At 61.8% G+C, this 24,254-nt stretch overlaps 2 protein-coding genes across 5 annotated transcripts; one reads left to right on the top strand and one right to left on the bottom strand.

Annotated features, from left to right (window-relative positions):
- Positions 1-63: 63 nt before the first annotated feature.
- Positions 64-16,967, bottom strand: PLCB3 (phospholipase C beta 3). Of its 4 annotated transcripts, none has more exons than XM_045556193.1 (32): positions 16,691-16,967; positions 13,971-14,048; positions 13,646-13,714; positions 13,419-13,559; positions 13,145-13,224; positions 13,009-13,062; positions 12,843-12,918; positions 12,639-12,739; positions 11,873-12,039; positions 11,643-11,789; positions 10,518-10,758; positions 10,252-10,336; positions 9,989-10,175; positions 9,046-9,251; positions 8,141-8,237; positions 7,975-8,059; positions 7,579-7,703; positions 7,124-7,278; positions 6,883-7,044; positions 6,138-6,237; positions 5,948-6,052; positions 5,652-5,743; positions 4,192-4,345; positions 4,069-4,104; positions 3,799-3,991; positions 3,247-3,400; positions 3,091-3,167; positions 2,893-2,982; positions 2,744-2,801; positions 2,323-2,409; positions 2,026-2,244; positions 64-1,022 (listed from the first exon to the last, which is right to left on the bottom strand). In XM_045556193.1, the coding sequence occupies exons 1-31, from the start codon at positions 16,787-16,789 to the stop codon at positions 2,041-2,043; spliced, it is 3,705 nt and encodes a 1,234-aa protein (XP_045412149.1). In that variant the 5' UTR covers positions 16,790-16,967; the 3' UTR covers positions 64-1,022; positions 2,026-2,040. The 4 variants fall into 4 exon arrangements, with proteins under 4 accessions (XP_045412149.1, XP_045412150.1, XP_045412147.1 ...); XM_045556194.1 differs by lacking the exon at positions 64-1,022 and adding an exon at positions 1,652-1,938 and having other exon boundaries at positions 16,691-16,902; XM_045556191.1 differs by lacking the exon at positions 64-1,022 and having other exon boundaries at positions 1,652-2,244.
- A 4,574-nt stretch (positions 16,968-21,541) lies between these two features.
- On the top strand, positions 21,542-23,929 carry PPP1R14B (protein phosphatase 1 regulatory inhibitor subunit 14B). Its single transcript, XM_045556196.1, is given in 6 exon segments — positions 21,542-21,575; positions 21,578-21,684; positions 21,686-21,967; positions 23,077-23,160; positions 23,464-23,496; positions 23,587-23,929. Coding segments are annotated over 6 exon segments (609 nt in total). The 3' UTR covers positions 23,656-23,929.
- Positions 23,930-24,254: the final 325 nt, after the last annotated feature.

Here is a 24,254-nt window from a genome sequence, read left to right on the forward strand (position 1 = left end):
GGGCGAGGGCGGCGGAAGGCTCTGCTGAGGGCTTCACATGAGGACCCGGCGCGGGGCTCGGGCTCAGCTCGAAAGAGATTTATTGGCGCCCAATGTAGCCCCGGCCCGGGCTTCGTGGTGCGCGTACAGAGATGAATTGCGCCACAGCCTCGCTCGGAGAAGCTTTCCGGCGAGGATGGAGAGCTAGAACAGAGGGCCCCGACCTAGGTGAGAGAGGCTCTCTCCGGCGGGGAAGTCAGGGAGGGCTTCAGGGAGGAGGCGAGTTAGAGCTTCGACCAGAAGGTGAGGTGAGGGATGGGGCCGTCACTCCCAGCATGGGGGACAGTGGACCCATGGAAGGACCAGAGGGAGCAGCAGAGTCCAGGCTTCAGAAGGGCTGGAATGTCACCCCCAGGAGTTGGGAGCTTAGCTGGTTTTTGAGGACCCGGAGGCCCACATGGAGTGTTTCCGCAAATGGAGGGGAGTCAGGTCAGGAAGGTGGACGTTGACTGCTGTGGGGCCTGGACACGGAGTATAGGAGGGTGGGCGGATTTGGGGCTAGGGCAGAAGCACGTAAGGCTTGGGCAGTAGTATTGACCCTGAGGGAGAAGGGCCCAGGGCAGAGGTCGAGCCCCAAGAAAGTCCTGCTCTGGATGAGTTTCTCTGGCCTCCCCACCCCATCTGTTTGCCTGAGGCTGCAGCAAAAACAAAGCAAAGCAAACACTCAATTGGCAGGAGATAAGCCAAGATAAGAGGCTGCCTTCCTCTGGAGGGGGGAGTCCGTCAGCCCTGGACAGCCAGGAAGCTGGGAGAGGCCTTGAAGAGGTGCCAGCCTGACCCTGCTGCCGGGGGCCCTGCCACGCCCTGGAGCCCTGGCTGTGGGTTCTCCATGGCTCTGCGCTGTCCTGAGGCATGGAGCAGGTTCACCAGGCTGGCCGGAGACAATCTGCCACAGAGGGTCCTGGCCTGCCCTGCCTCCAGGTCAGGACATCTTAGCTGTGGCCTGGCACACGTGACATCGCTCTGGGCTTCCATTTCCTCATCTGTAAAACAGGCATAACATCTCCCTCACAGGGATGAGGGGGATGCTGGGCATCCCAGCCCCTGCGAGTGTCTGCGACGCTCAGTTTCCCTTGCTCCCAGGGGTCACCGGCAGGCTCACTTCCCACCTATCTCTGAAAGGCCAGGTCCCTTGGTGTCGGGCAGGTTCAGAGCTGCCCAGCTCCACCCCAGCCGTCCATCCCAAGATACAGAGTAGGCCATCTGTGGGGGCCCGGAGCAGCCCCGGCAGAAGATGCTGGGTGTTTGGGTCATATCAGGCAACAGGAAGGGGGGCAGGGAGGCTTCCTGAAGCAGAGGCCTGAGCCTCTGTGAAGGGAGGATGGGGAGAGCCTAGGAGGGAGGAAAGCAATGGGTTGGGGGGTGGGGTGGGGACCAGGAGCCACAGCCAGGGGTACAGGGACACAGTGAGGAAGGTTGCTGGGAAAACCTGCAGGCCCTGGGTGAGGCTGTCTCAAGTTCAAATCCAGCAGCCCCTCGCTGGGGGGCTGACCTCAACCCCACCAATGCCCACAGCTCATTTTATAGATGAGGAAACAGAGGCCCCAGGGAAAGTGGCAGAGCCAGAGCCAGGGCCCAGTGCCTCTTACCTCAAACCACACTGCACACAGGGTCCCTGAAATCCACTTTTTATTCATGTAAAAAAAATATCCCCAAAGAATAGAGAAAGAACGTGACCCCGACTTCCCAGAGCTCCACGTCTCCAGCCAGTGCTCCACTGGGAAGTGCGGGAGATGCCACCCACTCTGGTGTGTGGGTGGCAGGGGGGGCAAGGCCCGGCCCAGGCCCTTACCTAGGACTGAGGGCAGGAAGGAGGGCTGGGGGCTAAAGGGGCACCAGGAGGATGAAGGAAAGGGGTTAGTGTGGGATAGTCGTCCCAGGTTTAAAAAAATAAAATTTCTAAAGATAAAAAGTTAAAAAAAAAAAAAGCATTAGTGTCTTCACCTCCTGCCCTCTGCCCACTGCCCACCCTGGCCCTGCGGCCACCTCTTGCTCAGAAGTTCAGAGCTGCGTGTTCTCCTCCTGGCTCTCCGAGTCAGCACCAGACAGGTGCCCGCTGCTCTGGGGTGTGTGACCGTTGCTGGCACAGGCCACCAGAGGCCCGTCCCCTAGCCCCTCCGGCGTCTCGCCCAGCAGGCTCCGGCGGACCTCCTGCGGCAGCCTTGCCCGCTGCTCCTGGCACTCCTGGGCCAGCTGGGCCAGCAGCTGTGGAGGAGGACGGGGATCACAGCGAGGCCAGGCCGCCCAGCACCTGCCTGCCCGCCGGCCTCACCACGGCCTTACCTGGGGCTCCTCTTCCGCCAGCTGCTGTAGGACCTGCTGCTGCCCCGCCACAAGGCGGTCATGTCGCTGCTTCTGGGCCTCCTCCAGCTATGGGGGTGGGCAAGGGCTCAGCTGAGGAGCCCTGAGGGAGGGGCCAGGGCCCTGGGGTTCTGGCTGGGCACAGAAATCAGGTGGGTGAAGGCTCCTAGGACTGTGTGGCCAGGGTTGTGAGATGGCTAGGCCCAAGGACTCCAAAGCCAAGGGTACTGTCACAGATGGTTGGCTTTGAATATAATGTGGGCACCAGGGGGCTGTCGGGCCTGTGGAAAGGCTCTAGAAGCCCCTTGAGGGTAATGTGGCACCAGGCCAGGCACCAAGGAGATGGGTGTCTGATGAAGGAAGGAAGGGGGTGGGGCTAGGGTGGCCCATGAGCCTCTCTCACCCGACGGATGGAGTTGACTGACTCAGTGATGTGCCGACGGTTAATCTCTGTCAGTTCCCTGTGCAGGAGCAAGGCAGGATGGGCTCGGTGCCCAGGCGCCCGCCTTGCCTCCCCAGCACCCAAATGGCTCCCGGTCCCAATGCCCTTACGCCTCCTTCTTGTGTTTCTCCCTTGTCTTGGCCTCCGAGATACTGTTGTGGCGCTTCCTGTCTAGGATCTTCTGCAGCTCCTTCTTCTCCCTGGAGAAGCCAGCAGGGGCAGAGCAGGGGTCGGCGGCAGGACCGGGGACTCCCCCTCCTCTGGTACCAGGGAGTCCCCTCCCCCCCCACAAGATCCTCTGCCTTCACCTCTCATTCATCTCCTTCAGCCGCTTCAACTGAGCCGCGTGTGTCTCCAGGACGATCTCCCTGAGCCGCTGCTGAGCCTGTGGACACAAGTAGCCAACAGGTGACACAGGGCTGATGCCAAGCAGACCCTCCCTCACCGCCGAATGCCCCCCTCACCTGTCTCAGGTGCTCCAGCCTCCGCTCAGCCTCTGTGTCTGCCTGGGCCTCCTTCAGCTCCAGCAGACATTGCACTTGTCTGTTCTGGAACTCTTGGTACCGCTTCACCTCTTCCTCCTCCTCCTTCATGTCCTCCACGTCAGTGGCCCCACCCCTGCGGGGAGACCCCTCTGGGCTGATGCTCAGGTCTGCCACCTGGACTTGGGCTGGGGGCGGGGAGTAGGGCACATCCCAGCAGGCAATGGTAGGTGCCACCCCATGGGGCCAGGTCTGTTATGTAAACCAGGAGGCCCAGTTAGCTCCGCCTGAATGATGGGAGCCTGTTTGGACAACAAGCTCTTCATGGGGGACATCCAAAGAGGTGTCACTCCCTGGGGGAAGAGTGGACCCTGGTACGGGAAGCCTCCTCTATCTTCCTTGCACCCCACCCTCCCCCCCCAGGGGATCAATGAGCAGCCCTGCCATCTCCCTGCCCACCTGGCATGGAAACCCACGTGCACACGCCCCTCACATTCACAGCACCCACAGCACACAGGCAGGCTGGACACTCACCGGACACCTGGCCGGTGGTGGCACCTGCTCTCAGCCCGGGCCTGGGCCAAGGCGTCCAGCACGCGGCGGGTGAGGGGCACGGCCTTCCGCTGATGCTTCTTGCGCAGCTCTCGCAGGTCTCGCTCGTGCCGGCTGCGGAGCTTCACCAGAGCCTTGTGGCTTCGGAGCTCATCCAGGGGGGTGGCGGCCACCTCTGGGAGCAGCAGAGCAAAGGTGGGCAGGGTGGGCCAACCTGCAGCCCCACTCCCACCAGGCGGCCCCACCCCGTACCTGAGAGGATGCTGGCGATGAGGTCATCCCGCTGCCCTGGAGAGCAGAGGCCGCCTGTGAGAAGCTGGAGAGGGTGGCACGAGCCACTCCCCTCAGCCCACCCGGGCCCAGGCCGCTCCCTACCTGGGCTGCTGAGGGAGGTGCTGGTGGGGGAGGTGGTGGGGCCTGGGGGCCGGCGGGGAGAGGTGTCCAGTGGGCTAGGTGTGGGGCCCAAGGGCAGCTGAGACCCCAGCTGCTGAGACTGGCTCTCCTGGCACATCTCTGGGCCAGCCTGAGCCTGTGGGGAGAAAGCAGAATGCCGTTCCCCCCAGGCCCTCTGTCCTCCGCAACCTCCCAGGGCTCCCCAGCACCCTGGTCAGCCTCCGTCAGCCTGTGTGGCTGCTGGACTCATCTGTAACACGGGGCTGTCTGGACACCTGCATGAGAAATAAGAGCTATACAAAGTAAGCCTTTCTAAACCCCTGTTCCACATGGGGTGTGGGGACGACGGTGTAATGCCAGGCCAATTACATGTGCTCAAGAACTCCCAGATTGTTCTGAAAAGGCCTGAGCCAGCCCCAGGTCTCCTCCCCTCTCCGCGTCCCCCCACCCTTGCCCACAGTTGCTCATCTTCCTTGTTGCTCAGCTCCTGATTAAATCAACGAAGGCAGCGACCGCAGAGTGGGCACCAGCCTCTCCCGCTAACAGCTCTGAGCAGCCCTAATTGCAGTCATCTCTCCCCCGCCCGCCGCAGGCCCCGCAGGGACTGGGCCTGGCTGTGCTGGTGAACCTCTACTCCTGACCCCTCCCCACGGAAGCCACTGCCCTCCGCAGAGCTCCCAGGACCCCACATTTTAAAAGCTTCTGTGGCTTCACACCAGCCTAGTGAAGTGGCCAGGAACGCCTGCAGCCCAGTTTGTGCTGCTTGCAGCTGGGGGAATTCTAGCCCAGGTCTGACCCGACAGCCTCTCAAATGCAAATGGGTGGTTTCCATCGCTTCAAAATCCCAAAGCTGCTATGCCTACTGAGCTTGAGACCAGAGCCCCTGCCCTGCATGCCGTGGGAGTAAGGCTCAGCGCTGGCGGCACAGAGATGCAGGGTCCAGGCCTGGGCCAGGCCATTTTTGGGCTGAGCGATCTTACACAAGCAACTCAGGGCCTCAGTGTGCCCATGTCTACATCGGGGATGGCAGCCCCAAACTCAGGGGGTCGGGGGCTTAAATGAGCCAAGGAAGTGAAAAGGCACACACCAGGTCTGGCAGAAAGCCGGCGCTCAGCATTAGCTTGGTTTTATGTTCTGGTTTGGATGGGACAAGAATCCAGAAAGGGGAACAGGCTCCCCTGGCAGAGGGCACGGGCGTGTGAATGTGTGAGGCTGGGGTCTGCAGTAAGGCCCTGAACAGCCCAGCCCGGGGGAGCCAGGCGGGGAGGCGGGGAGCTGGCCGGGACAGCACAGCGGGCACCAGGGCCTTCCCCACCAGGGCTGGGCCCAGAGTCAGCCCACACCCCCCCCACTCCCACAGCAGTCGTGTCCCTCGGTCCCCAGGGTCACAGCAAGCCCGAGCCCTGCCCAGCCAGGCCTGCTCACGGCGCTGCCTGGCTCACCTCGCTCTCCCCGATGAGGGCAGCCAGCTGCGTGGCCCTCTGGTCCATCAGGCTGACGTGCTTAATGGGGTTGATCAGGGCCTCGGCGTAGTCTGAGGGGAGGCAGAGAGAAGGGTCCCAGAAACAGAGCCCCTGTGCCACACTGTCCTTGCCAGCTCTGTTCTCAATGAGGGACTGAAGAACCTGTGCTCAGGTCTGTTCACACCCTGAACTGGGGCCACCTGGCTCAGCCACACCCAGGCCCTGGTGGCAGCATTGTCCCCCGACCTTCCCTGGCCTGCCCACCCTCAGCTCACCCTGGTGGTCGTCTGGAATGTAATCAGAGGCCTCCGTGTAGATGAGCAGGGCCGGCAGGCACAGTGGCTGGTTGGCCTCGTTCCGCAGGCAGACGTAGTGGTACCCTGGAGGGGGAGGGCAGGGTCACTGGGCCCGGCCAGGTCCCCACATACCACCCGCTGTGCTTCCCAGAGTCCAGCAAAGCCTCACCTGAGCGGATGGCAGCGACAGGCAGGACGCGGTGCCCTACAAATTTGCCGCCTTCTTCGAAGGCTGCGATGCGAAGTGAAGCCAGCGTGGGCAGCACCACCTGCGGGCCCACACTGGTGCTGAGCCATGGAGCTGACCCACTGCCACCATGGCCACTGCCACAGCTGACCACAGCCACCAAGGCCGAAACACTCAGAGCAGACCCTCGGGTGAGCTGACCAACAACTGACCATCAGTCACCATCACCACTGAGCTGACTGCTGACTCACACCTCTGTGGCCTGGCCCATGGATGACCAGCGGCCATCAGGGTCCTGACCCAAGAGGACAGGCAGACAGACCCCCTCAGGGCCACCGTGGGCAGGTCTGGTCACTGCCAGCTTAGAAACTGCAGAGTGAGCCGGGAGCCTGGACTGAGAACACCCCAGCCCAGGTCAGGAGCAGAGGCCCTGGCGCGTAGGACTGTGAGTGGCCTGGAAGAGCCCGCGGGAGCCTGGGGTTGTGATCTCAGGCCAGTCCCTCCTGCTGGGAGAAGGGCAGGTTGTGTCCACTCCTCACAGGGGCCTACAAGACCTCCTGCTGGAATCTGCCTCCCTTTCTGGGACATGCAGGGCTGGGGAGGTCCCTCGGCACCCCAACTTCTTATCCTGGTCACCACCAGTGTGCCTGGTTCCTGCCTCCCATCTGAGCCCGGGCAGGTCTGGGCTGGATCTGCCTGCGCCAGGTGGGCACGGGGCCAGGCTCACCTTAGGGAAGTCGAAGGGCTCCTCATCCCACACAGGGTTGAACGAATTCCCCTGAGAGGTCCGAGTGCGGTACTTGCGCCGGGTGTCCACAGGGAGACCAAACATGTCCACCTCCACATAGATGCCCACCTTCCTGTCAGACAGGAACTGCCCGGAGATCACCTGGGGGGCAAAGAGGGAAAGGTGGCTGCTGAGATTCCTGTTCCTTGGACACCCCAGCCTGAGCCTTCCAGGGCCTCACCTTGACCCGCAAGGCATTGGCCACGATGCCGTCCACGATGACCTCAGTGAAGGGATCAAAGGACTTGTCTGGGCGCCGCATGAACTCGGGCTTGAGCAGGTACCCGCTGCGCCCATTATACTCGAATACACCCGCGTTGAGCTGCATCGCCACATCTGGGGGTGCCAAGGGGAGGGCAAGAGTCAAGCAGGACAGTGCCATGGGGGGGACCAGGGGTTGTCAGGGGTCAGTGGAGTCCAGGGTCCAGGCTCGGGGTGGGACCAAATGGCACCAGGGTCCAGATTCAGGAAAGATCAGACAGGTGAGGGGCTGGAGTCGGTCAAGGCTGGGAGCTGGGGTTAGCCAAGGTCTGGGTTAGGCCAGGGGACCTGGGATCAGATAGGGTCAGAGGTCCGTTCAGGCAGGACTAGTAGGATCACGGGTCAGAAGGCAGTAAGACAGGGGGCCGGGCTCACCCAGGGTCTGGAAGTTGAGAGCAACGAGCTGGCAGCCCACGTTCCAGAAGAGCTGGGGCATGTAGTTGGAGGAGTCCACGCGGGTACCCTTGGGGTAGATGCGGCTCAGCTGCTGCTTGTTGTATCTGAGGTTGGCGGTCAGGGGCCACGCATGTACCAGTGTCCAGCCTTCTGCCAGCCTCCACCTCCAGCCAGGCCCACCCCTCCCGTGACTCTCACCCCTTTTGGCCGGCCTCTGCTTCTCCCCTGGAGACTGTCCGGACCTGCCCCGGCCCCAGGTGGGGGTGTGAGAGGGCCAGGACCCTGCCCAGGTGGCGAAAGTGGGAGCAGAACATCTGAGCCAGCCCCTGAGCATCCCGCCCTGGCCTGCCTGCCCACAGCACCTCAGAAGGATACTCCACAAATTCCATGGGACTCTTGGTCAGCTGCTCCATGGCCTTGGTCTCCACGAAGGATGACATTTCAAAGCACTTGTTCCTCTCTGGGGAGTGGGCAGTGAGGGAGTCAGGCCTGGCAGGAGCCCGCAGGCCAGATCCCACCCCTGCCGCCCACCCCCACTCACTTCGAGCAGCCTCAAAGGACTTGAACTTGACAGGCTCAATATAGTTGACTAGCGTCGACATCTCCTCAGTGGCGTTGACTTCGCTGCTGGCCGTGCCCTGAGGCCCCAAACCCAGATCATCAGTGATGCCCCCGGCACCAGCAAGAAGTTCCCTCGCCTGCCCCCTCAGGACAGAGCCACTGACCCTCTGCCAGCCCTGCAATCACGCTACCTCAGCACGGCCCAACAGCCTCCTCTCTGGGGCCTCTCTGACACACCCAGGAGGACCCCTCCACAGCCAGTTCACCTGCTGCCTCCTGATCACTCCCCTCTTCCCTGGTCCTCAGACGCTGGAACCCCTCACCCAAACCTAGGGGTTCAACTGCCCACATGCATGTGAGCCCCAGATTTCATTCCAGCCATTCGTTTCAATCACCTTGCCATCCCCTCCTGGTGGCTCAGGAGCCTGGAACCCTGCCCACAGCCTCCTCCACTCTGGGCCCCTCTCAAATTTGACCTCGTAGGACAGCCAGATTGGCCTTTTCTGTGCCACTCCTCACAACTCCTCAACGCTCCCCATGGCAACACTCCCCCGTCTTGCCCTGGCCCTTCCTCCTGCACACTCTGGCCCTGGGTCCTTGCACCTGCTGTTCCCGCTTCCTCAGGCCTGTCTGCCCCAACCTCCCTGCCCAGGTCCCCATCCTCCCCCAGTTCTGCTCCCCAATTCACCCCTCCCCAGCCCATATCACGAGCACAACCGTACACTTGTTTCCCTGCCTGTTCACCTAAGACCCCTCCTCCCAGCGTCACACACAGACACCGAACCCCAGGAGGGCAGGGATGATGTCCACGGCCAGACCAGCACCCGGGGCCTGAGCACAGTGGGTGCTAGCAACCACCCTCACCTTCCCACCTATGGGCCTGACCTCATCTGTGGTTGGCTTTTTGGGGTCTGTCTGCTCCTCCTCGTCCTCATCTTCCTCCTCATCCTCACGGTCAGCCGGTCCAAAAGCATCGGGGCCCCGGTTCAGGCCCTCCTCGCCCAAAGACTTCCGAGGCTCTAGGCTGAGCTTCTCCAGCCCTAGCTCCTCCCCGTTGCTCAGGCCCGGGCAGCTGTCTGAGCTGGGAGACCCTGCAGAGGACAGGGCCACCAGGGGTCAGGGGTCAAGACCACACACCGATGTTCACGAAGCCCAGAAGGGTTATTCCCAGTGTGTGTGGAGGTAACTTAGTGGGGAGTCAAGGGCAGTGTGTACTCTCAGGGCAATGTGGCTTGGGGAGAGGCCAGAGGTCAGATGGTATTAAACTCAGTGGGAGTTCAGAGGGGTCACAGGTGGAAGGTGAATGTCTGGAGTTATATGGAGCAGGGAGGTAGGTAGGGTCATTCAAAGGGGTGAGAAATCCTTAACAGTGGGGGTAAAGGATGACATGGTGGGGTTACAGGTCAGGGGTCAGTCAGAGACATAGTCAGTGAAGAGGCTTAGTGAAATGAGCAGTCAGGCATCAGGTCCAAGAGGGACCTCAATAAAGTAAGGTCAAAAGTTAGTTGAGATTATAACCAATGTGGCAGGGGCCACAGGACAGGGGTTGAGGTCTTAAGGACACACCCAAAGTAGGGGATGTGGGTCACTGAGGTCAGAAGTCAGAATTTGGAGCAGTAACCTGGTTGTGGGAGGCTCTGTGAGGCGGGACTGAGCAGCCAGGAGTTGGGGCGTGGCTCAATGAGGTGTGTGCCTGGGGTCAGGGGTCAGAGGTCCCTTACACAGCTGAGAGGTGGTGAATGGCTTAAAGGGAGGGGCTGGGGGTTGGGGCTCAGCGAGGTGGGAGGGTTGGGTGAGAGGCCGGGCACAGCCGAAGGTCAGGCCATACCGAGCTGGGGGGAGGAGGGCTCGGTGGTGGCGGAGCTCTCGCTCAGGGCCGAGTTGCTCTGCTCCAGCGGCCGCTTGCGCACGGAGCTGCTGGGCGCGCTTGTGCTGGGCCGGTGCCGCTTCTTGTTCTTCACCAGGATGCGGCCCATCAGGTCCTGGGGGCTGGGCAGTGGGATGCCCGGGGCCAGCTGGGCAGGCACGGCAGGTCAGGGTCTGCAGGCACCCCCATCCCCGCGTCCCCGCCCCGGCTCTAGGCCCCCATACCGGGTACTTGTCCAGTGGGTCGATGAGCAACGCGTCTCCAAAGATGGAGCGGCAGTACTCAGCCATCTTGGCCTGCTGCTTTGCCCTGTGGGGCCAAGATCAGAGGTCAGAGGTTCCTGGGGGGAGCTGGGATCCATGGGGCAGGTCAGAGGTCACAGGGTCAGTGGCGATTCCCAGGGTTGGAGGTCATCAGAGCAGTTCCACAGAGCCATGGTAGGAGTGCTGTCCCTGGGTCCATCGGGTCTCCAAGCCAGGGTCCCACTCACGAGTCCACGTGGTTCTCGAAGGAGAGGATGACAGGGTAGGGTGAGGTCTTGAAGGCGGTCTCTGCGATGGCCTCGAGCACGTCACGCAGGGGCACCTCCGTGGTCATGGTGAAGCCGTGTGTAATGAAGGGCTCCTCCTCGGGCGGCCGCCCCTTCCACACGTCCAACTCCACGCAGCGGCAGCCCCACAGCAGCGCCTGGCGGTACATCTCTACCGACGAGGTCCCCGCCAGCTGTCCCGCTGGGGGTGAGGCTCCATCACCATGGCCGCCCGCCAGCCCGGCTCCACACAGAACCAGGCCATGCTGGGGAGGCAAGGGCCCCTGCGGCAGCCCAGTCCAGCCCCGACGCACTCTGTCTAGCCAGCCCTAATCACTCTTTAATTCACTGTGGAACCAGCACCATTTTCCCCAAAGTCCCCCAGGGCAGGCCTATGTGCCGCCCCCAGCCCCTGGTGCCCACCCTAAGTAGGCACAGAGCAGGCATCTGCCAGTGCTCTGCCAGGTGGGTTCCTCCTCCAGGGATCACCCTCTCTCAGACAAACACCCACCACCCACCCATCCCACCAGCCTGAACCGGGGGAGTCACCCCCAGCACCCACTATAGCTCCCCAGGACCCTGCTGATCTCTCCCTCTCCTCACTCCCTCTGCCCACCTCTGCCTTGGCACAGCCTCCACCGCCTCCCCGCTGGAGGACCGTGGGCCCTCCCTGCCTCCAATCCAATCTCTACAGAGCACATCACCTCCTCTGCTTCAGACCCTCCCCAAAGCCCTTCCCTCCCACTCAGAATAAACCCAGAAGCCGTCCATGCCCCTGCCACCCCTCTCACCGTGCCTCAGCCCACTCCCCATCCCACCCGGCCTCCTTTTTGCTTCTTCAAATCACCAAACAGTCCTGCTCCAGGCCCTCCCACAGGCCCCCCTCGCGGCCAGCTCTTGCAGGCCCCAGCCCTTCCCCAGGGAAGCTTCCTGAGTACCGAGACAGGCCAAGAAGCCCCGCTCCTCGGGGGTGGCTGGCTGCTCCCTGCCTGCTTACAAGCAAATGAGCTGAAAGAATTGCACCCCAAGAGGAAGAGGGGCAAGCCAGAGGGCAGAGGTCACAGGCACCACCCTCTCCGCGCTCACCTGTGAGATAGGTATTGTGCGAGGAGTTGATGAAGTATGAGCTCAGCGGCTGGGTCATGTCTGCACTCAGATCCAGGGCTTCCAGGGGCAAGATGCTGTTCTCCTCACCTCCGAGGTAGCGGCTGAAGCCCTCCATGGACATCTGGTCTGGGGTTGGGGGGAGGCAGGGTCAGCTGGGGCACCTCCCACCCACCTCACCACCTGCACCCGCACCGCTGCTGGCCTCTTACCTCGCTCCAGGAACTGCTGGTTGGGCTCATACTTCTCAATGAGCAGCCGGGCCTGCGAAGGCCGCAGGGGCGGGTACAGCACTTCGTTGAGTCTTGGGTCCCGCTGCTTCTGGTTGATGAAGTCCATGAGCTGCTCCAGTGTCAGGTATGGCTTGCCCTTGGCACCTCTGGAGGGGCCGGAAGCCAGGCTGGAGCCTCAGCATTCCCCACCCCCACACCAAGCCCTCACCTGGGTCAGGGCGTCAGAAAGCCTGCTCCCGGCTCTGGCACCCACTGAGTAGGACTTGGGGCAAGTCACTGCCCTCTCTGGGCCTCAGTTTCCCCTGCACTGACAATGCTAGCTACTCGGCATTGTCAAGGCAGCAGACAGAAGTGGCACTGGCGTAAGCAAGGGCTTTGGAAGCTGCCAAGTGCTCAGCCCATGACCCTGTGCTTCCAAACCCCAGACCCAATCTCAGCTCTAGCCCTCACTGGCTGTGTGAGGTCAGGCAGGTCCCACAGCACGTCTGAGCCTCGGTTCTCATCAGCAGACGGGGCTGATTAAACCAGCCCTGGCAAAAGCTTGGCCCAGAGCCGTCCGTAACAGCTGCAGAAACGGTGGCTGTGAGCAAGAGCACATCAGCGACAGGCTCTCCACCCGCCCCACCCCACCCTGGCGCTCTGAGATCCGGCCACCAGCTCCTCTCCTCCTCACTGGGCTACAAGGCATACTAAGCAGAGGCCAGACAGGGGCATGGGAGCTGGGAGGGGGCCCGGCCCTGCTCACATCTCCAGTAGGATCTTGTCAATGTCTGGCCGAAGACACAACTTGTTAAGGAACCGCTCGAAGATTTCCAAGGAAAACTCATCGGGCCGGATGGACTCACTCTGGGGGCCAAGGAATGTGGGGTGAGACCCCAGAAGCAGGAAGCCCCAGAAGGATGGGTGCCCACCACGATGCCCCACCCGCCCCTGCCCCCACCCCACATACCCGGTTGAAATTGAGGCCACAGGATTCCAGCGCCGTCTCCACCCGCTTCTTGTCAGCTGAGAACATCTTCAGGATGCTGATGCAGGCAAGCGGGCAGAGTCAGTGGAGGGGCAAAGGCTACCAAGGTCGGGGCAGGACAGAGGTGCTGAGGGGAAGGGGTGCTCACTTCTTGACCGGGATTCGTCCGTCCTGGTTCACTTGCAGCTTCAGCTTTGTGTATCTGGGGAGGCGGGTGAAGGGGTCACACCCTGGGAAATGCCACCTGAACCCCCGACAACCCCCCAGGGCAGCCCGGGGCTCACGCTTTGCGCAGAAAGGTGTTCCGGGAGGCGTTCTGAGCCAGGATGTTCATAGCTAGCTTGAATAGCTCCTCGGACCAGACCTGGGGGGTAGCACACATGGAGAGGGGTGAGTAGGGGACGCAGCAGGCTGGCCTGGCCACAGCCCAAGCCCAGACCTGGGTCTGATACACAGTAAGTCAGAGAGCAGCCCAGTAAACAACAGATGCTCAGTAAGTGATGGCCAATTGAGCAAATGAGGCAGTGACCCCTGGCCATCTCCTCGGCCCAAGCCCACCTTGGCCGTGTCGTCCTGCACAGCCATGAAGTTCAAGAATACTGTGTTCACTGGGTCTGGCCCAGCCACCACTGTCATCAGCTTCTCCTCCAGCCGGGCATCAGGGCCCCCAAAGCCTAGCACTTCCCGGATCTTGGGGTCCTGCATAGGTGAAAGCCAAGAGTTAGGAAGGGTATCCAAGTCCCCATGCCTTGATCTGGTCCTTAGACTTGGGCTCCATCACTCACCTTGGGTAAGCGGGCATAACGGCCCGTCCGTGTGTCCCGGATGGAACTGATGTCCAGTGTATCTACCTCCTGGGGAAACCAGATGCCAGGGTGGGTCTGAGAGGCTGCAGGCTGAGCCCCCAAGCTCCCCACCCAGGCCAGGGAGTGCCCCCTCCACCCCCCGGCTGCAGCCCCAGCTTCAGCCCCTGTCCTTAGCACTTCCTGTCTGGGAAGCCATGGGAGAGTTCGGCCAGCAGCTGGGCCCCATGGGCAGGGAAGGGGCGTGGGGCAGGCACGTGGGGCAGGGCCCTTGGCCTGAGCAAGCTGTACCAGTGCCTGCCCTCACCATGTTGGGTCCTGTCCAGTACAAGAAGAAGCCATTGGAGTCCACACGCAGAGTCACCAGGTTCCGACTGGAGGTCTCCTGGGGACAGCACAAGATAGCAGGGGTCAGGGAGTGAGGGCTGCAGCCCAGGCTTGGGCCTGAGACCCCTTTAGTCCTCCACCCAGTGTTCCTGCCAGTGAGCTAAGACAAAGCTTTATCTAGCCCCCAGGTCCTCCGCAGCTGCCTACAGCCCTCAGGACAAAGCCAACGCCCTCAGTGTGACATTCTGCGTCTGCAAGTTCTGGTCCCAATGCCTCTCCCAGCCTCACCTCCCACTTGCCCTAAGATTCTGCCACATGGATGACTACCTGTCCTCTCCCCATCTCCCAGCCCTTGCCTCACTGTCCCCTTTGCTAGGATGTCCTTTCCTTCCTTCTGTACCCATGAAATCTGACCCACCTCCTGGGAAGCCTCCCCAGGCTCAGTTTCCCCAGAAGCTCCGTGATGGCTGGAGCCCCCACAGCCGCCCAGTTAGCCCACTGCAGAATGTTTATGGGACGAAAGTACAGGGTTCAGAAGTCTGACCCCCATGGCCCTTCTGCGTCCCTTGGGATACCATGATGACTGGCCACCTCTCTGTCTGCCCCAAGGTCCATTGTCACTGTCCTGCACCTCCTGGGATCCTCTCGGCCTCAAGACTCAGCCCCACTTCACAGAGGCACAGAGGCCCTCAGCAGGGACTCCTCCTGGCCTCAGGACTGGGCAGCGAGCTCTGTCCTCCTCAAACAGCCCTGCAGCTGGCAGGGGCAGGGAAGTGTGTGCCAGCCCCATTTTCTGAGGAGAGTCCGGTCCCTGGCACACTCCCAGGGCCACCCCTGTGACTCGGGAAGCAGCCAGAGGGGGTGTCAAGGGCTTAGACTAGGGCCTGAGTAACCAGGTGACCACAGGTAGAATTCTCCTGCCTCAGGCTCCTCCAGCCATAAGAGGACCCCACCTCATCCTGAATGCCACCCCCAAACTGCTACTGTCTGGTGGCCAGTACTGTCATCATTAACACAACTCACACACACACGTGCTGCCCTACTGTGTGCCAGGTACAGTTCTAAGCACGGAACATGTATGAGCCCACTTAGGCCTCCTAACAACCCTACAAGGTAAGTGTTGTCATCATGCCCATTTTACAGACAACGAAAGTGAGGATGCTCCATAGCTTGCCCAAGGTCAAGAAGAGGAGCCAGAACGTGCATGTGGGCAGTGTGGGTCCAGCGTCCTGTGACCTGGGAAGTGGGGAAGCAAGACTCCTGCCAGTCTCCTGGCTCCTGGCCTCAGCCACACCCCACTGTGGGGCCAGGGTAAGTCTCCACTTTCTAGACCTCAGTTTCCTCTTCTGGAGAATGGGGATTGCACCAGCCCCACCCATTGCAGGCTTTGCTTACAAAGGATGGGAGTTGATCTGGGGACAGAAGGGACAGGAAGCCCCCAGACCCACTTCAGTGTGCTGATGCCCATCCCCAGCCCCTCTGGGTATTCCCCACCCTGCCCTGGGTCTGAGGCCCCCCAAGAGTGAGAGGAGAGGGGAGTTTTGTGGGCACTGCCCCCAGGGTCCCTCCCTCCCCAGGGGTCTGGCCTTCAAAAACAGCCCAGCCCCTCTCTCCAGCCCCAAGCCTTTGTCAGCACCCCCACCCCACCCCAGGGCCCTCTCCCTGTTCCCACTTCCTTATTTGGGTTTATCACACTCAAAGGAAAAGGAGAAACTTTTCCCTTCAGGCCCGCCTGTGGGGAGGGGTCTCCCCTAGTCCCTGGGGTGCCCAGGCACCCCTCCTCACACACCTGCCACTTCAGGCCACGCCCCCAGCCCCTCCCCCCAGCTCCCACGCCTACCCGCCCCACCCAGCCGGAAAGGAGCCCAGAGTCTTCCAGGCCTGTGGCCTGACTGGGAAGGAGCTGCGAGGAAGCTCTGGCAGGCCTGGTGGAGGCCCCGGGGAAAGAGGGGCCCAGGGGGCAGAGGAGGGGGACAGGATAGGCATGGGAAGCCACAGGTGGGGGCCCCAGCACCTAGGATACACCAGGGTCAGAACAGGTAGAAAGTGGGGGACACAGGATTTATTGGGGTTCAAAGTCCCAGGCTAAGGAGTGGGGAGCAAAGTTCCCAGCGATGGAGGAACTTGGGGGGCAAAGTCTCCACTAGGGTGTGAGTTGGTGGTCCCATCTGAGCAGGGAGCTGGGCTGGGATTCAGAAGCAGGACGAAGGGGTGCAGCCAGAACAGGGTGAGAAAGTGATGAATGGAAGAGGATTGTTCAGGCTGGAGCGCCGGCGAGAGCAGGGTCCCAGCGGCACCCACCCAGAACGAGGATGCCCTGAGCCAGGCTGGCGGCCGGAGTCCTCCAGCCAGGGAGCGCAGTGCCCGGCAGGGGTCTGGGGACCAGGCCAGAATCGGAGAACCAGAATTAGCCTAGCAGGGAGTGGTGTGAGGGGCGAGTGCAAAAGGGGGGGGGCGGGATTATTGGGGTTCAAAGTCTCCGCGCCAAGGAGTGGAGAGCCAAATTTTCCAGAGCTGAGGAACTGGGGAGGACAAAGTCTTCATTACCGGGAGGACTAGGGACTCAAGTTTCCGGAGCGCGGCCAGGCTGGGATGGGGGCCGCCATGGTCAGGCGAGGCTGGGGGGGGGGTCCCCGGCGTCTAGTCGAGCTTGATTGAGGAGTCCCCGGATCCGGGCGGAGCGGGGGCCGCGGCGCTTACCTCGTCCCATTTGATGAACTTACTCCCGCGCCGCAGGGTCTCCACTACGGTGGGCGGCTCCAGCTGCAGCGTGTGGACACCGGGCCTGGCGCCCGCCATTGCCAGGCCAGGGGCGGGTCGGGGTCCCACGGAGCCCCGACGGGGACCGACGGCACCGCTGCTCCCACCGCGCGCTCCCGCGCGGCCCGCTCCGACCCCCCGGCGTCAGCGCCCGCCGGCCAGTCTGTCCCGGACCGACCGGAGACTCGGCGGGGCCCGGGCGGGGCGGGGCCCGGGCGGGGCCGCGGGCAGCCCCGCCCCCTCCCACCGCGTCGGTCCCGCCCGCCCCGCGTCGGCTCCCTCTGGCGGCCGGGGCGGCGACTGCAGCCGGGGGGATTGGGACAGGGGTACCTGGACGAGTAGGAGGCTTTGCAGGGGGTTCAGCAGCACCTGATTCTTGGGGCCTGGGGGGGGGGGGTTGGGGAAGGGGGTGTTGCGGGGGTGCAGCTGGAGGGAGTGGGTGTAAAGTGCGCTGCTTAAGGCGGACCGGGGTCAGCTCGCTGAGATTTCTGAGAGACTGGGTCTGGGGTACTAGTGGAGGGCAGAACTTGGGCAGGGGGTCGCGGAGCCTGTGCTCCTCCCCGCTACTGTCTCACTAGCTGAGTACAGGAAAGGCCACTCCCACCCCCCATCTGCCCTCACTTCGCCTCACTGTCTCCCGCAGCAGCGCTATCCCCCTCCCTGGGAGCACTTAGCCGGCTAATGGGCCTCCCGCCGGCAGGCGCCCCTCCCCCGTCCCTAGCCCTCGGAGGCCGTGCGCCTGCTACCTCCTTTGAGGACCCAGGCATGCTGGCCTTCCAGAGCGGACTCTAGAACAGCCCACTTCTTGTGCCAGAGACCCTCATAACTGGAGCCCGTCTATGTGAGCCTCTTGGCTGAAAACTGCGGAGGGAACGCTGGTTGTCTGCCCAGAGGGGTCAGAAGCCTCGTGGGTGTCCCCAAAGGAGAAGGGTTGAGGAGGGGCTCTGCGGTGCCTGGCCCACAGCAGGTGCCCTGAAATCTGTGTTCCAGGGATGGGAGGAGGGGAAGGCGCATGGGCACTGGGATGGGTGGGGGCTGCAGCCCCTCCCGCAGGGCTTGGCTGTGGGGGGGGTTCCTGCCTGGGGGCCCCTGTGGGAGCCCCCCCAATACAGAGGCAGTAGCAGCAGCAAGTTTAAAGTAGAACTCATCCAGAGGGGCCAGCCGAGTCACCTAGAAACCCAGAAAGAGATGGAGCCCGTTCTGGGGGAGGAGGGTCAGGCAAGGAGGAGCTGCCCTGCAGGCCCCTTTACCCCAGGCACTCAGACCCCCAGAGGGAGCCCTGCCAGGCCCTGGCCTTCCTCCAAATCCCCACCCACCGTGTTGGCCACCAGCTCTAACCTAGTGAATCTCCTTGCCTTTGGTGGTGGCCCTGTGAGGTGTGATTATTATCTCCATTTGGGGCCCAGAGAGGGGAAGGGACTTGCCCAAGGTCACACAGCTCTGTAGGAGGATTTCAACCCTCCAACTTCCTGCCTCCACTCCCTGCCCTTGAGGAGACAAAAAAAGGGGGACAAGACGTATGATCATCTGATCCTCCTCCTCTCCCACCAGGCAACAGAGCCATACCCCTCAGAAACCTAGGGACCAGACCTTATTGGGAGAACAGAGCCCTGCAGGGCAGAGATTGGCCTCTGCTCCCACAGACCTGGGTTCAAGTCCAGCTCTTGCTAGTGGCAGAACCTAGTCCCTCTGTGCCTCAGTCACCTTGTCCAGAAGTTAGAGGTTGTCAGAGAATAAATAAGCAAATGGGTGGGAGATGATACCCCCTCTTCAAGCAGCTGGGTGCATGTGGGCACATTAGGGAGGAAGGAAAAAAGGGCATAGGTCAGCTCTGGGGCAAGGGATCCTGCCAACCTGCACCAGGGCTAGCAGAGCCTGGAGCCAGGGCCTGAGCTTAGGGGGTCCGAGGGCAGGGGTATTTCACAGAAGCATTGGGCAGCAGGCTGTTCGGAAAAAAACAGGATGGAAGCCTGTTTCCTGGGCCAGAGCCTCTTCTCTCCACCACCCTTGTGTCTCCAGAGGCCAGGACAGCCCCCATTAGAGGGCTCCTTCCTTCTCACTTCCTTCCAGCCTTAGTAATGGTAATAGGGTTTCTCAGCAAGCAGTAATGGTGGAAGGAAGGCTGCCTTTCTGGCCTCTACCCTCGATTAAGGGAGCAGTCTTGGCCCACAGGACCCTCCCCAGGGCCTTTGCTTCAGGGATGCACTCTGGTGGAATGGGGGTGAGACCTGGGAGGGGTGAGGGTGGGAGGGCACAGCACAGCCTGAGCCTGGGAGGATGAGGAGCAAGCACACTCCACTCAAGAAGGGCTCAGGCAGGAGGTCTCTGGCTGGGCACAGGCCCCAGAGCACTGAGCTCTTTCCCCCATCCACCGGGAGGTCAGGATCATCAGCCTCCCGGAAGAGGTTCAGGGCAGGTGAGTAACTTGCCCACAGCCTCTCAGCCTACTGGGCAGGACCAGGACTTGAACCAATTTCTTCCAGTCCAAGGCTAAGGTTCTGTGCAGGGCAGCTAAGTCTCCAGGAAGGCTGCAAGTCAGCGTGGCCATTTCCACCGGCTATTCTTGGGGTGGGTGGCCATGGGAAGGGATGGAAGGAACAGGAATTTGGGTGTGCCCTGGGAGTGGAGGAGGTGGAGAGAGGAAGAGTCAGGAAGAACACCCTGTCCAGGGAACCCTCAGAGGGGTACCCTGACATTTGGACATGACTAGAGACCTTTACACCAACCCTGAGGGGAGGAGGGACAGGAAGGTCTAGATCAGGGTCAGGATCACAGTATCTTGGAGGCAGAGCTGGGGCTGGAGGTCTTCATGGCCTGCAGGCCCCGCTCCCACAGCAGTTGTTGGGCATTAGGAGCTGTTGAGTGTGAGTGTGTCTCCCCTCTAATCCCAAGACCCAAATGAATGCTTGGATTCAGAGAGAGCTGACTTGCCCTTTGGACCTGTGTAAAGTGAACCTTCCATGAAGCCAGGCTTGGAGCAAGAGGACAGGGCTCCTAGTGGAGAGGGTGAGTTCTGCCTAATCGCAGAAGCAAGGGTCAGCCCTTCCCTGGCCCCCAGGCTGGCTGAAGGAAGGCTAAGCCCAGAGGAGGGGCCAGAGAGGGAGGAGGCATCAGCTCACTCTACCCCCTCCTGGACTGGGCCCTGTGAGCCCACTCCCCACCAATGCTGTCAGTGACAAGCCCACCTCACCCCTCATTCCCAGCATCTGTCTTCTCTTCGATTCTTCTCCCTGCTATAGGGTAAAGGAGGAGCCTAAAGTCCTGGGTTCCAGTTTGGATGCAGCACCAGATGTGCCACCCTGGGACAATCCCAACCCTTCTCTGAACCCCACCTGCTGCAGATGGCTTCTCCCACCAGCATCAAAAGAGAGGGTGTCTATGAGAGGCTGGAAAGGAAGCACTGCCTTTCAGACCCCGAGACCCTGTTTGGAACCTGTGAGCCTGCTGTCCATGGAGACATCCCAGGGAGAGCTGCACCACCTTGCTGGGTGGTGTCCACAGGAAGTGGGGGGATGAGTAGAGACTTTTTGTCAGGGGTTTGAGTCACACAGCCTAGGTTCAATACACGTGGGTTTGAAGACCAGGCAGACTCAAGCCTGGGCATCAGCAGCAAACAAGGTTCACACAGATCTCTGCCCCATGGAGCTCACAATCTAGAAGCAGGAGACATACAGTAAACAATGAGTGAGAAAATTTAAAGATGCAGAAAATCAAATAGAGTGAGGGAATGGGATGCACAGTCGGCTTAAGAGAGGTGGGCCAGTGTGGTGTGAAGGACAGAGGAGCTGCAGGGCGAGGATCTGTGGGAGATCCAGTGCGGTGTCCTCAAGGTGGAACCTACTGGGTGGGGGTCCCGATAAACGCTCATTATGGGCCAGCTGTTATTATCACCTTTATTATAAGGAGTCCCGGCTCCCTCACTTCCCAGATCTTTGTACACACAGGGGTTGCGGGGCGCGGAGGGCCGCACCCACTGGTGGCTAGCCCTGGGAGGGCGCCCCAACAAGTTTGCGCTTCCGGGCTCGGACTCCGCCGCGGGGGAGGGGCGGCCATGCGGGGCCGGACCCACGAACTACATTTCCCACAATCCCGCTTCCCGCGCCATCTTGGCCAGTGGGCGGTGGTTGCCTCGGGTCTAGCCCTTCAGGCCGACCGGCTGGCTCAGCTCACCCCCAACTCGTGGGGGGCGTGGGACCCCGCCAACTAGGGCGTCTGGGGACCTGGGCAGCTCCTGCCCGCCTTTTGCACTCCTCCATCCCCGGGAGCCTGGTCCACGTGTTGGTCCGTGCGAAGCCCGTTCGCCCCTTGCTGACCAAGGGCGGGAGGACCCAAACATCGGGGGCCCCCATGTGTCCTCACCAGACCCTCTCCTTACACGTAGTGTCCACTCTCCTCCATTCTCAGATGGCTCCTATTCCTGCCTCAATGAGGACAGAATGAGGAAGGGTCCAATGAGGACTAGGCTGCAGGTGGGAGCGCAAATTCTGGTACTTGGCCCTTAGAATGCCTGGGTTCGGGGCTGGAAGGTTATTTAGGGGGGTGCGGACTGCAAGACCCAAACCCCTGCGGACTAAACCCCCTCCTAGTCCTTTCTTGGGGGCGGGGTGGGGGTGAGGGGCCGGTAGCGGGGCTGGCCCTTTAAGGGGGTGTGGTCGGGGGGCGGAGGAAGAGAGCGAGACAGAGAAAGCGGCTTCGGTGGCGGCGGCTCGGGCGGCGGCCGCGGGGGACAAAGGGCGGGCGGATCGGCGGGGAGGGGGCGGGGCGCGGCCAGGCCAGGCCCGGGGGCTCCGCATGCTGCAGCTGCCCCCGGGCGCCCCCGCCGCCGCCCTCGCCGCGGAGCCGCGCGGAGCCGAGCCCCTGAGCTAACCCGAGCCAGCCGCCCGGAGCCAGCCGGCGGGCGTCCCGGAGGCGGCGGCGCAGGGAGGGGCCCGACGCGCGCACGTGGCCCCGGCGGCCGCCATGGCGGACAGCGGCCCTGCGGGGGGCGCGGCGTTGGCGGCCCCGGCCCCCGGGCCGGGCAGTGGCGGCCCAGGGCCCCGCGTGTACTTTCAGAGCCCCCCTGGGGCTGCAGGTGAGGGCCCTGGCGGTGCGGACGATGAGGGCCCAGTGAGGCGCCAAGGGAAGGTCACCGTCAAGTACGACCGCAAGGAGCTACGGAAGCGCCTCAACCTGGAGGAGTGGATTCTGGAGCAGCTCACGCGCCTCTACGACTGCCAGGTGTGTTTCCCACCCAGCGCCGACACCATAAAATCGGTCCCGGGTCGGTCCGCCCAGGAACCCCACTGTGAGCCCTCCTGTCACCGGAGTCCATGGGCGCTCCTCCTCTGCGCGCTCCCCTCTGCACTCCCCGCCCCCAATGTATGCTCTTTCTTGTCTGACCTAAGTCACTTCTATCTTCTTCACTGCCACAGACCCTGTTTCCCTCATGTCACTCTCCAAGTCAAGCTTGGTGTCCTCCAGAAGTGTCTAGGGATAGTCTGGACCTTGGGCAGGAGGCAGGGGGCTAGCCTGGGCTGGCAATGAAAGGAGGTCTAACCTGCCTAGTGCCAGTGAGCTTAGATCTTGGTTGGAAGGCGCTAGTCTGGTTGGTGGGGGCTGTAAAGGGTCGTGGCTGTTCTAATGAGCTAGCCCGAAGTTCCACCTTAGCATGTGGGCAGGCTAACCGGCTCTCTGGGCTCTGGTTCTCCACCCCATGACTCCCCGGTTGCTCAGATGGTGACTCAGGCCCCGGGGGGCAGGGTGGAAGAGTGGGCTTGCCCTGTGCTGCCTACCCTAGCCCAGCCCTGGAATGTAGCTGGCTCCAAACAGGGTAGCAGCGTCCCTGGGGGGCGGGGTGGTGGGCACCCCCTCCCTCGCCAAAGCATGGGCTCTTTGTTTCCCCTTTACCAGGCCTGGGTCCTTCCCACTGACCCCTCACCCTTCACTTCCTCCTCACTCCCGGGAAGCTGTGACAGGTGTTTGGGGGAGGAGGGGGGGTGTGATGAGCTGGGACAGCTGGTTTCACCGGTGCTCATCTCACTGGTGAGATGGGGGGCCCGGATGTTGGGGAGACATATCTGCTGGGTTCCCAGCCCTGGCGGCTGTCTGGCCTTGTCTGGCACCCCGGGTGCCCACTGGCAGGGACAGGAAGCTCCCCCCACACTGGGCAATTTGCCTTGGCACGAGCCTGATCTGTTTTCTTCCTCAGAGCAGCTGCCGTTGTCTGCTGGGCAAAGAGGGCTGGGCTCGTCCTGAGGTAGGCAGGGACCTCAACCCAAGAGCCCCACTCACACCCTCTCTCCCAACTCAGGCCCTTGTCTCTCCCTCCTCCCCCACCCCCACCCCAGGAAGAGGAGATCCCAGAACTGGAGATTGATGTGGATGAGCTCCTGGACATGGAGAGTGACGATACCCGGGCTGCCAGGGTCAAAGTAAGAGAGGGGCTGAGGTGTACCTTGGTTGCAGGGCTGCCTGGAGACACTGCCCTTGGGAAGCAAGGCTCTAGAGCATGGCCTTCTTTGGTCTGAGTCAGCCAGCTCTGTGGCCATGAGCCTCAGTTTCTGCCTCTGGCAAATGGGGCTAATGCTACTTGCCTAGCCATGTGGCTGTGGCATCTACTGTGCCTTAGGGTGGCCCCAGTCCCTTGGAAGTGGGTATAGGTAAAGTCTATGCTCCCTTCCTGAGAACTCACTGTATACTCATCCCTCCTCTCCCTCTCCCCAATGCCCCACTAGGAGCTGCTGGTTGACTGTTACAAACCCACTGAGGTAAGTGGTTCCCCCAGAATGTGGGGTAGGGGAGCCCAGGCTCCTGTCATCTTGGGGTCTGGTCTCCCTAACGTCCACCCTCCTGTCCAGGCCTTCATCTCTGGCCTGCTGGACAAGATCCGGGGCATGCAGAAGCTGAGCACACCCCAGAAGAAGTAAGGGTCCCTGACCCAGGTGAACGGTGGCTCCCACAGGACAATCGCAGCCCCCCAACCTCGTAGCAACAGCAATACCGGGGACCCTGCGGCCAGGCCTGGTGCCATGAGCAGGGCTCCTCGTGCCCCTGGCCCAGGGGCCTCTTCCCCTGCACCCTCAGTTTTCCATTTTTGGGGTTTTTTATTGTTATTAAACTGATGGGACTTTTTGTGTTTTTATATTGACTCTGCAGCGCGGGCCCTTTAATAAACCTAGGATATGCCTTTGGTGCAGCTAACAGGCTTGGCTGGTCTCTTTTAGGGGGGACACACTGCTCTACTACTGCTGCCAGCTCAGCTTCTCCCCAGGTGACCACAAGCCTTCCTGAGGGCCACGTAGTCATGGCGATAGCCCAGTGCTGGCTCCCAGACCAGGAGCTGGAAGAGGCTGGGGAGCTGTGGGGGATGGGAGAACAGTGTTGCTGTTGGCAGGCAGGAACACTCCTCTCTGGGCAAGGCCCACCATGCCATTGAGCCTAGACTCCTAAGGCTCTGCAGTCAGGAAAGGAGAAGGGGCTGAGGGGTGTGCCAAAGGAGAGGGAAAGCAGGAGCTCCAGTCTGAGT

This window comes from Lemur catta, chromosome 7 (assembly GCF_020740605.2).
Source record: "Lemur catta isolate mLemCat1 chromosome 7, mLemCat1.pri, whole genome shotgun sequence".
NCBI classification, from domain to species: domain Eukaryota; kingdom Metazoa; phylum Chordata; class Mammalia; order Primates; family Lemuridae; genus Lemur; species Lemur catta.

Bases quoted from the DNA above. Each gene is read 5' to 3' on its own strand.
- PLCB3 (XM_045556193.1), bottom strand. From the start codon at position 16,789: ATGGCGGGCGCCAGGCCCGGTGTCCACACGCTGCAGCTGGAGCCGCCC. The intron at 10,337-10,517 runs GTGAGTGGGACC...TTGGCCCCACAG, and splicing joins TTCGAGAACCACGTGGACTC to GGCAAAGCAGCAGGCCAAGA. The intron at 4,346-5,651 runs GTGAGCCAGGCA...TTCTCCCCACAG, and splicing joins CCCTCATCGGGGAGAGCGAG to GCTCAGGCTGGCCCAGAGAT.